The 11,694-nt window shown below is 30.6% G+C and overlaps 2 protein-coding genes and 1 pseudogene across 3 annotated transcripts; 2 read left to right on the top strand and 1 right to left on the bottom strand.

The window, feature by feature from the left end:
• Nucleotides 1-946: 946 nt before the first annotated feature.
• On the top strand, nucleotides 947-3,980 carry LOC137834802 (protein BCCIP homolog). Its single transcript, XM_068642990.1, has 8 exons — nucleotides 947-1,330; nucleotides 1,437-1,499; nucleotides 1,685-1,909; nucleotides 2,011-2,223; nucleotides 2,334-2,399; nucleotides 2,503-2,592; nucleotides 2,670-2,726; nucleotides 3,557-3,980. Exons 1-8 carry the CDS (start codon nucleotides 1,115-1,117, stop codon nucleotides 3,653-3,655), a joined length of 1,029 nt encoding a protein of 342 aa, XP_068499091.1. The 5' UTR covers nucleotides 947-1,114; the 3' UTR covers nucleotides 3,656-3,980.
• Nucleotides 3,981-5,871: 1,891 nt separating this feature from the next.
• LOC137834803 (protein SENSITIVITY TO RED LIGHT REDUCED 1) lies at nucleotides 5,872-9,515 on the top strand. Of its 2 annotated transcripts, none has more exons than XM_068642991.1 (2): nucleotides 5,872-6,030; nucleotides 8,473-9,515. In XM_068642991.1, exon 2 carries the CDS (start codon nucleotides 8,537-8,539, stop codon nucleotides 9,368-9,370), a length of 834 nt encoding a protein of 277 aa, XP_068499092.1. In that variant the 5' UTR covers nucleotides 5,872-6,030; nucleotides 8,473-8,536; the 3' UTR covers nucleotides 9,371-9,515. The 2 variants fall into 2 exon arrangements, with proteins under 2 accessions (XP_068499092.1, XP_068499093.1); XM_068642992.1 differs by having other exon boundaries at nucleotides 5,899-6,030; nucleotides 8,407-9,515.
• LOC137836135 (uncharacterized) lies at nucleotides 6,625-7,392 on the bottom strand (annotated as a pseudogene).
• Nucleotides 9,516-11,694: the final 2,179 nt, after the last annotated feature.

The following is an 11,694-nucleotide window of genomic DNA, read 5'->3' on the forward strand; positions in this document are numbered from 1 at the left end:
AAAATGGAGAGGCTGTCAGGGCACCAAAATCGGTGCTCTGATACCATATAAGAAAATGATAAAAAATGATAAGAAGAAAAGATGTTTCTTATTCTCTTATGTGTATATTACATCAGTCATGTATAGGAAATATATAGGGAGTTTCTCTCTCCCAAATTACAATCTAATTAGGTAGGATACTAATCATGAGATTCTATAATTATTAAATTAATTGCATATAATTGGGTACAATATCGTCAAATATTGCATACAATAATTGCATATAATTTTATAATTATTATTTCCTTAATAACATATATATATTTTTAAGATTTCTATCATTTTGATTAAATCTATTTCAAAATATTTTTTTCTTGAAAATCTCACTCATCTTATCAATATTACATTATCTTTTCAAGATTAAGATTGCAATACTTTTAAAATTTAAGTTGTATTTAAGAGAAAATAAAAAGGGAAAAAAAGGCCATCATTTTCCTCTTTTAAAAGACAGTGTAATAATTAGTTTTTTAATAATATTTTTAATTTGAGGTAAACAAAGTATTGCTTTTTTCTTATTGGATAACCATGTCTACTGAGAAATTAGACCATATTTCCATGTGAAGTGATTTATAGAATTAAGATTTTCAGGTTTAATAAAAATATCACGCAACAGATATTAAATATTGATTTGTTCAAAACAATATATAATTGATTATGTTTAGATTTGATTGAGAATAATATATAATTGATTATGTAGAATGAGATACGCAATATTATTTAAATATTTTATAAAATAAGTTTTCAAACAATTATTCCTATTCATTTTAAATTTATTCTAAATAATTTATTATATTGAAAGCTAAAATAACATTTATTAGTTCAATGATTATCAATATTTTATAATACAAGACCATATTAATTAAAAATTATTTGAAACAATAAATTATATCTGTGTTAAAATCAATATATATTTTTTTCTAATACAAAGAGAAGAAACCTTCAATTTCTAGGGTTTTTCAAACAAATGTCTGAACCGAAGATTCGTAGCGGAAAAGAGAGGTAACAAAAATTTGATCGGAAACTGAATTCACAGTTACGTAAGTCTTCTCCATTGAAGAAGACGCCATAGCTCGTGATGCGTTCTCAACTTCTGAAACCGAACACCAAAACCCTTACAAGGCCAAAACGGCGCCGTCAGCGACTCAAATCATGGCCTATTACATTCTCCCCTTTCGCTCGCTCTCGCGCTCTCGCTCTCGCTCGCACGCTTAAGCGACACTCTCAAAACCCTAATTCCACCCTCCCTGCCAAGGAACCCCAACCGTCCCACTCTTCCCACCGTCATTTGGATGTAAGACCTCTTATCGCAATCCTTGTGTGTTTCTTATAAATGTAATGTTTCTAATTCAACATTGAACTGCTAAGATTAATCGGAATAATGCGTGTTGTTGTTTAAGGGAGTTGACGGAGAAGATTTTTCCAAACCGGAACATTCCGAGTCTTCCGACGAGGATTTTGATGTAAGACCTCTTACCTAATCCTAATATATTTTTTACATTATAAACTGTTTCTAATTCAACATTGGATTACTGAGGTCAAGGTTTGCAGTAGCAGAAACTCCATAAACTTTGGGGGTTGTGGCTGAAAACATGGTCACGGTCCAAAACCTTAACTGAGTTTAATTGAAGTAGTTGTGTTGTTATAGGGAGTTGTCCAAGCAGATTTTTCATTTTTCGATCCCAAACCTGATGATTTTCATGGAGTGAAGACCTTGTTGCAAACCTACCTTGACGATGAAGAATGGGATTTGAGTGCCTTTGTAGAGTTGATTTTGGGGCAGACCACCGTGGGGACTGTTGTTAAGATTGAGGATGACGAGGATGAAGGAATCTTTGCTCTTGTTACTGCTCTTAATTTCTATAGATACAGGGTAACTTGCCTTCTCTTATGTAGCAAACTTGCTTTCAGTGCTTTGGGACTGGTTTAGCAAACAGCATCAACTTTCTAACCTGTTGTAAATACTTTTGCTAGGAGCATAGATGCATTGTGGCACTCAAGGATTTTCTTCTCCATAAAGCTCACCAAGAGAAGGGTGTTGCTGACAAGTTGAAATTGCTTTTGGGGGAGCAAGCACGCGATGTAGCTCTCCTGGTATCTCAGCGCATGGTGAACCTTCCTCCCCAGCTTTTGCCACCACTTTATGGTGCCCTTTTTGATGAAGTGTTGTGGGCCACAGAAGATGAGGTTAGATGTCAATAGTATCACATTGGTGAGGTGTTACTGCGTGTTTTTTTTTACTGCTAGAGATGGTTTTCATATTTAGAACTTAAATTGTCATGTTTTGTGTTTAACAGCCCACGGAGGAGCTCCGAAAATCCTTCAAGTTTAAGCATTATATAATACTCAGCAAAATTTACGTGGTATGTATGATGCTGTAGTATGTAGCTTATGTTAAGATGTTTTCTTATGCTCCAATTTCATTGTTCCCTTACATTTTACTTATCTTTGGGTGTCAAAATATAGCTCAAGAATGCAGAACAGAAAACAAAACGGAACAATGATAGTGAGGAGGGAATAATATATTTAAAACTTGAGGATGAAATATTTCATAAGGTATTGATATTTTCTGGCATCATTTCAAGTTATTTTGTTTCTAATTGATCACTGATTTTTTTCCTAATAATTTCCAGTTAAGCTCATGGTCCTTCTGCTTTCCATTGCAAAGTCAGCAGCTTGCACCTCATGAGGCAAGTTTTATGTTTCTTCAATCTTTATTATCGTTTTTATGTTCATAATTCTTATTAACATGCTGAAAGTTACTTATTTTTTGTCAACTTTTTAATGTGACTCAGAATACATCTATACGTTATTTGGCAAGGTGGTCTTTCTGTGTGGTTGTGATGTTTATATAAATGGAGTAACATGCCCGATACTGATTAGTTAAATTAAGTTAGTTTTTTGTTATTTAGTGTAAGTTAGCCTAAGCAATATATACATATATAGATACATATACATATACTGAAGAAAGTGAAATTTGAGTCTAACTCAGTCTCGCATAACTGGTTAAAGGTGAAGTTTGCAACCGCTCTATATATTGTAATTTGATCATCCTATCACACTGAGGAATGAACATATTAAGCGTGGAACTAAAGGACAACAAACACAACTTAGACTTTGAATGACTTTGATACCAAAGGGAAATCTAAATTTAGCTCAACCTTGGACTATCGGCTTAGCCCATAGTTTTTATTATTCTGTTATTGATTCTGTTATTATTTTCCTCTATAAATAAACACCCCTATGTGTGTATTTTACACCAGAGATATTAATTTTATTCTTAATGGACTCATTTCTCTTCGCTGCTACATTAGTACCACGGTAAATTTTAATTTGTTCACTTTTAATTTTGAATGAACAAGACTCTACATATTTAAGGATTATTCCGTTGTTTTTAATTCATTTTAAGGTGTAATTCAATAATTTTGTTAGTGTCTTGCTAATTTTTTATATTGTCGAAGTGGTTAGCAGTTTCTCTTGTCAACTATTCTGAACAATATATTGTTTCTGCTTGCTACAGCTTAAGAATTACAGGCCAACGGGATTAATCATGGCTGTAGAAGCAGACAAAATTCCAAATTTTCGTCAAGAATTAGCTTCTCTAATAACTGAAACCTGAAGGCATCAGAAGGTTCCTGAACAATTCATTATATAGTAGAAACTGAATACTTTCCTGAACATGCATATATATATTGCAAGGGTTTGAGGTGCCAAATTTTGAAATCTGCTTTTCATTATGAATTAACCTTTTGTTCTGGAATGATTGTGGTCTAGATACTAAAGACAACTCCCCCCCAGCAGTTGTTATGCTTAGCGAACCTGCAAAATAGTGTGTTCTGCTTTGCAATGACTATGAATACCATTCTTCATTCAAAATTAATATGGATTCATAGCGTGTTCTGTTTTGGAAATATGTTATAAAATTTATATGGATTTGCAATGTAGCTCATACACTCATTAGTTTCCTAGTGTATCCTCACCCAGAATAAGTTACAAAAATTGTAATTAAAATAGGGATAACATAAGATTCATGCAAATATGGGTATTTATTTGTTAACTATCTTTTCTAAAAAATTTGTTAGTTACTTGTCAAATATCCGTGGAAAAATAACTGCAAGGTTTTTTTTAATACTTGCGGGTATCACCCATGAATATTTTTTTCATTTTAAATTAAATTATTTGAAAAAAAAATCTTTAAAATATTAGCCCAAATAAAAAAAATTGATTTTAAAGTATAATATAAATAAAATTACATAATAAAATATTAATGCAAATAAATTTGCATTGTCTAAAAATAAATTTAAATAATTTGTATCCTAGAATATAAGATTTACATAATAAATATTTTCAAAAATAACTTTAATTTAGTAAGTCTAAATAAATAAAGATATTTTTTCACTTATTATTTTTTTTTAATATGTTCAAATAAAATTCACTGATGATAAGTAACAAATATCCACGAGTTCGATATTTTGATATTTTTATTCAATCTATTAACAAATTGGTAAATTCACATGTATTCCTTAAAAATATCATTTAATATTTGTTACATATTTTTATCCACAAATATGATTTTTTTAACTATCCTTACTTTTTATACTTTTTGATACATTCTCATGTGATTTAAATATTATTAGTAAAATTTAGGATATCTTATCCATATATTTTATGCCACAATACCTATTGTCTTTTTTATAAAGATAATTAAGATTTTATAACTTTATTTTATTTATATACTAGTTTATGGTGTTTTATTTGAAAATGCAAATTCAAATAAAAAATATTTAATTAAAAAATATAAAAAATTTAGATACTTAATAAAAAAAAGTTGTTTAATAAGAATTCAATTGAAAACATCCAAAATGAGAAACTTAAAAATTAATTACTAATTAAGTATATTTTTCACAAGCATAATAATATAAGTGAACACATTTCTTATTTTGGACAATTAGTTTGCTTCTCTTTTACTAAAAATATACAAATTTAAAATAATGAATGATCAAAGACACAAGTGGGAGGTGAACTAGTTTAAAAATTGACCTCTAAAGATTTTTATTTTTTCTTAAAATTGTTGTTAATTAGGGTAATTTAATGTAACAAGAAATGATTAGTGAATATTAAAACAATTCAAGATAATATGAATATGATAAAAAGTAAAGACACAATTTTATATTTGATCAATTATATTCAAATATATATTTAGTTTATCCAAGAAATCTTAGGGGTTTTTTTACTAAAACTTTTAAATTATTCAATCACAAGAACTCCTATATAATTAGAAAAAAAAAATTCCAAATCACTCATTGAACATTTAAGAAAAGTTTTAAAGGTAATAAAAACACTTAATTACTTACCTAAAACACATACTAAACACTAGAAAGTTATCAAATAAATTTATAAAATAAAAAAATATCACTTAAAATATGATAAACTTACAATAAAAAAAATCTATAACATGATTATCCCTTTTGATCAAACACTTTTTTTCAAACAAAATAAAATGAATAATAATCTTAAAATATCTCATAAAGAAATAATAGAACTCTCTTTTTCAAAGAGTAGAATGGTATCAATAAATGAGATAACTTCCTTTTTCTAAACAAGTTTTAAGATAACTGATCAAAATAACTTATTATTATAAAATTTACTTGATTATTATCCTCATCATGTAATTCAATAAATATTTAAAAAAATAATATAATCAATTATTATTCATCATAATTAATTATTTAAGATGTAATTTTTAAATTATAATTAATTATTACTTAAAATAATCAATTATCTGTGAAATATATGAAAATTGTTTTTACCAACATAATCAATTAATTTTTTAATGATCAATTTTATTCCAAACATACATCTTCGTTTTTTTACCAACATAATTCCAAAGCAGCTTCCTTTCATTTTTCGGCGGCGGCGGCGGCAGCTGCTCCTTCCAGTTTCTCCGCCTGGGACTCCGGCACCGAAAACCTTGGTGCCACATCAGCTCCGGAGGTTTGTCCTTCACTGGATTAGAATACAATTGAACATCAATTTGAAAGTCACATGTTTATTGTATAGGTTTTCTTGTCGATTAGGATTTTTTTTTCTGGGTGTGTTTTGCATAAATCCTAACCTAGAAACAAACAAATCCGGTGTCGTTTTTGCCTTTTTTTCAATGTCCAACTGGTTGATTCGCAATTTTGATGAACATGATCGAGATTCAGACTTCTCGGCAAGTTTCGGTTGAGTAGTTAAGAGTTTTAAGAAGCTCCCTTGGACAGGTTAATTGGAAACTATAGCTGATTCATCATCAAATAGGGTCTTCATAGATGACCGCTTAGTCTTTGTGCTCTTCTTCAATTCAGCTATTTTAGGTAGTTGATCACATTCATGGTTTCAAAGTTATTATATTTGTAACCCAAAAAGTTGAACTTCTTTAGACATCATAATCTTTCTCCATGGGCCTGTTTTGAGGGAGGTTGAGTTTGGTTGTTAACTTTCAAACTTATCAAAATATTTGTTGTAATTTTGAGTATTACAAAAGGCACCATATTCCAACATTGCCTAGTTTACACTCCTTTAAAGGTTTATATACCAATACTCTCCTTATGGTTTAAATTCCTGAAGATTACTGCAGTCTAGTGGTTTACTAAATCCATAGTCTGATAACTTGATGTGTATGAATATAGTTATGTTTATGAATTGACTCTATAGCTAGGACAGTCTCCCCAGCATAGAACCTGGCCTCATCTTCTGTCAGTATATCCTTCCGCATTAGCAAAGTCATCATATCACCTCCAGGTAGATACTCCATTATAAGATATAAATTCTCTTCTTCTTGAAAGGAACAACAAAGTTTTTCATTGCGATTGTTGTCAATATCTGCCAGTAGATTCTATTTTACATGTTGAACCTAGCCTCTGCGAAGCATATCTGATTTCTTAAGTTTCTTCATAGCATATACGTGACCAATCATCCTCTTTGACCTCTCCAAATGCACCCTTTCCCTATCATAGTCAAGGACTCAAAATTACCGGCCCCAATTTTGTGCCTCTTAAGCGCATGTATTCTGTCTCATGTTTCTCAAAATACCTAGGGAAATTGTTCTGCTCTTCCTTAGAGACTTCAGCATCTGCAAACATTTTTCCTTGCATATGACACCATTCCTTTGCAAGTGCTTAATTTGCTTCTTATAATGGTTTTCTGTGTGCTGCTTTGCAGCTTCAACATACTATTTGGTCAGATTCAAAGATGGTTCTTCATTGGTTGGGGGCTTTGACCCTTCTTTTGCAATGCCTGTAGGCTCCTTGTTTTTTTGGAGACTGTGTTTTGTTTGTCTTTTGGCTTGAGCTTATTAAACCAGAACCAATCCATTTTGGAAATCTTTTAAGCCTGCTGTTTTGTGCACATTAAGAAGAATCACCTTGGGGAGCAATGAAAATCAGGAACCCTTGTTCACCATATGAATCCAAGGCACATTAACTCTTATGAAATTGAGAGCAATCTGGAGGTTGTGGCATATGGGAGTGAAAGAGGTGTCAGATGGAGAGAAAGAAAGTGTAGAGAGGGAAATGAAAGAGCTGAGGTGATTGGTGGGATGAACGAAGGTTGAGGAGGAGGGAGAAGGAGGGAGGGAGGGAGAGAGAATGAGGACCACTTTGTAACCATCATTTCCATGCCCGGTTCCTCCTTCCCTCGATTATTGTCTATGTTTTAACACAACCTTTTTTTGGCCTATGGCAAAGTTCTTTGATAATTTCTTAATCATAGCACAGTTAGTTTACTTCGTATGTCAAGGATGAGTTTGTTTTGCTATAAATGTATGTACTCTCATCTATATCAAATGGTTATTTTATTTCTGCTTCTGTTAATTGGCTAGGTATTTAGTAGAATACTTTTTGAAATCTAACCAGCTTTCACTGTTCATTGAGGTAAAGATTTCATATTTATGGAATCTATTATCTAGTTAGTGACATAGGACTACGATCATGCAATTGAGAAATTTTATCAGGGCATGTTGTCCTTAAAGGCTACCATAGTTCTACTCTACACAAGAAATTACTTTATATTGGGAATTTTCAATGTTTCTAGTCCCACAAGATGTTAAGATTTCTCACTAAGCTTAAGCTTGAAATACGTCACTAATAGGAATTTAATATATCTAGGTTGACTGCATACTGATCCGTACTAGGTATATTGATTTTTGGGTTCTCATGACTACCATTTCTTGGGTATTTTTCCATGATGATCATGCAATCAAGGGTTCATTTTAAAAAATGTTTTAGCATACATGCACATTTACATTATGATTTTGCCTACTTTAGTAGTATGCAGTCACAAATTTTATCTTTGTCTTGAATGGGACTATTTACTGATTACATGGATCAGGCTACTGTTTATTTTGCACGAGTAATCATGGAAAGCCAGTACTAAACACCATGTAATTTTACCCAGATATTGACATTGCATTCTGAGGCTGAAGCAGTGCATCAGAGACTAAGAGAATTCTAGTGTCTCAATGGCAGCTTCAGAGAAAACTCTAACAATTAACAACCGTGCAACTAGTGAAGGCTGGACAGTTGTTTTACCCCGTCGCAGCAGACAAAGAAGAAAAGCTACCAAATCTGGAGTTTTGGAGGAAAAACAAGAGCCATGGACTCCAACAGATTCTCTGATTGATCCAAGCAAAGAATCAACGTTGGTGCAAAAAATGGAAAGATGTATAAATAAGATTGATAAATCTGAATTCTATCATACTTTCAGGGATCAAATTCAAACATCAGTTGCTGATTACTTCAATAGGGTTTTGGGCTCAGAGATAAAGATGCAAATGGTCATTTATGGTATTGGCAGCATTGAATTGTATGAGCCCCCTCGATTGCAGCTCAGCCTAGCAATATTGTTGAAAAGAGATTTCAGTTGGATTGGGAACATAGAGGTATTTGATCCTATTCTTTCTGCAACTGAGTCTCGGGTTTTGGAAACTCTTGGTTGTTCTGTCATGTCCATAAACGAGTTTGGGAGGCGGGAGGCACTAAAGCCAACAATGTTCTTCATGCCTCACTGTGAGGCAGAGTTATATAACAACCTGTTGCAAGCAAATTGGAAACTGAATCTCTTGAAAAACATGGTATTATTTGGGAACAGCTTTGAAACATATGAGCAGCATGTGTCATTGTGTAAGAACTCACCTATTCTTAATTCAATGGGGCATATTTTGGCTGCTCGAGGATTCACAAATGAATTTAGAATCCAAACAGTTTCTGATGATTATTATAATGCATTTCATGATTCTAGTTGGCATCTTTTCAGCCCTGCCCTTGAGACAGAGTTGCAATTTATCAATTCTTGATGGAGGGTATCTTATAAGCATGAATTCATTTAAAGGTATTTTATAGGTATCCTTTAAGCATACTATTGATCCAGTGTAAGAACTGTTATCCTCTTATGGCTATTTCTTGTATCGAAATATGCAAAGTAATTGTTTCTCTTTTGCATATTCTGCTCTTTGTTTCTTAGGGTATCTTAGAAGCATAAATTCATGTAAAGCTGTTGATAAATACTTTTATATTTGTAAATTTAAATTTAAAGCAAAATATGTTGTTACTAAATAAGTTTTTTTTTTTTAAAAATAAAATCTACCCATTATCACAATCCCTATTTTTAGGAAGTCTTGGTAGATTCAATTATGAGATCGAGGTATTTGTAAGGAAAGTAGACACTGAGAAAAGACTCTAAAAACTAGTTATTAACAGCTACCACAGTTATGGATTCAAAAATTTGATGCTTGACCCTGCAAAGTATTTTTTATATGAAACCAGTATACAAGGTATATTGATTTGGATTTAAGCAATAAAGAAATTTTAATTTTCAGAAATATCTTATTTCATGAAAGGCTTTGTGCTTCCTGTAATCCATCAATTTTTGAAATTCTACAATTGCCCTCGAAATTAGAAATATGGAATTGAAAAATGTATTTTGGAAAATGAAATTTTAAATATATTTTTTACGTTTTAAAGATGACATTTCAAAATAGATTTGGAAAATCAAAAGTTCGTTCTAAAATGACCGACAAATACAAATAATACATTATAGAAAACAAAATTGAGAAACATCCCGAAGAAAGGATTATAGAAAACAAAAATTCAAAAACATATTCTGAAAAAATTATTTTGTAAAGACTACTCTAGAAAAGTATTTTGGAATCTCAAATCTAGAATACATTCTAACATGCACCCTACTCTATTTAAAAACTAAAGAGAATAGTTTTGTCATTTTTGTTATGATTGTTTGGGGTTATTTATTGTTTACATGGATTTGGGAATGAGAAAGTAAGTCATTGTAGGGACAATAGACTAAATTTGTAAATAGATTAAACAATAAATTAAACAATATTATAATTAAGCTTTATTACTTAAGCAATTAAGGTTAATCACTTAATCAATTACGTAGCACGTTATAATCGATTAGGCTTTTGAATGTAATTGATTATGAGCTTTCAATTAATCAATTATTCATTGTGCTTTGATTGATTATGAGTTTTCAATTAATAAATTATTCATTGTATTATTGATTAGTTATTTTATTTTTTACATTTCAATCACATCAATCAAATCAAACTTTGATTCCATTTTCACCCACTTCAATTCACTTTCTCTATACCCAAACAACCAAACTTTTCCCTCCTTTCCCTCCCTTTCCACTCCTATCCCAAACGAAACAAAGCCTTTGTGTTAGTGATAGGATGGATGGTCAAAATTATTGGGAGACAAGGAAGGAAAAACCTTCATGAAATGTATGGATGACAATGTGAGGTCGGTCATGCAGGCAGACCCGTGACTCGCACATACTCATTAATTTAGCCCGCTGACCTACTTAGACTCGTCTCGCATAACTAGCAGCATACAGTGGCTAATAGTAGGGTGGATTGGCCCACTGACCTGCATAAATAAAAAAATAATTATTTTATTTGTTTACAAAAAAAATTCATACCTCACTCACACATTATTATTGCAGTGTGATATTTATTTTATTTTATTTTAGAAAAATAAATTTAATTTATAAAAAAGAAGTATGTTTTGTTTTAATCATCTAAATAAGTTAATATTAAAAATAAGAGTGAATTTAATTTTAAGTAAAGTTTTATATTTAAAATTAGTAAATAAAAAATAGTATAAAGAAAAGATTTCATTAAAATATTTTGTTGCAAAACTTTGATAAGATATTCTCATACATTTATATACATATAGAAAGAAAATATATGCAAAACAAAACTTTAATTATTTTTAATCAAACCTTCTAACCATTCTCATACTTAAATGCCTATATATATTTTTTTTATCTTAATTGAATATTAAAACAAGGATAATATTTTGATTTTTCAACAAATTCTTTTTTATAATTATGAAATTTTAATTGGCATTGCCACTCCTAATAAAATACTATTTACCTTCCACAAAAACAACCCACTTCTTTCTCTAGTATCCTAGATTTGATCTGTCTTCACTATTTAATCTTGTTTGTCATTAAAATTATCACCTGGTTGAAAGATAGAAATTAGACATAATTCAATTTAATTTTAATTTAATATAAAATATAGACCAAACTATTTTTTTGCAATTTAATATTAGATTCATTTGTGTTTTTTTTATGTTATTATAAAATAATTTAAATATT

The sequence above is a fragment of the Phaseolus vulgaris genome, chromosome 5 (genome assembly GCF_000499845.2).
Source record: "Phaseolus vulgaris cultivar G19833 chromosome 5, P. vulgaris v2.0, whole genome shotgun sequence".
Lineage (NCBI taxonomy): Eukaryota > Viridiplantae > Streptophyta > Magnoliopsida > Fabales > Fabaceae > Phaseolus > Phaseolus vulgaris.

Excerpts from the sequence above, each read along its gene's own strand:
- LOC137834802 (XM_068642990.1), top strand. The coding sequence starts at position 1,115 with ATGCGTTCTCAACTTCTGAAACCGAACACCAAAACCCTTACAAGGCCA. Across the intron at positions 1,331-1,436 it reads CTTCCCACCGTCATTTGGAT|GGAGTTGACGGAGAAGATTT; the intron begins GTAAGACCTCTT and ends TTGTTGTTTAAG. Across the intron at positions 1,910-2,010 it reads TTAATTTCTATAGATACAGG|GAGCATAGATGCATTGTGGC; the intron begins GTAACTTGCCTT and ends TACTTTTGCTAG.
- LOC137834803 (XM_068642991.1), top strand. The coding sequence starts at position 8,537 with ATGGCAGCTTCAGAGAAAACTCTAACAATTAACAACCGTGCAACTAGT.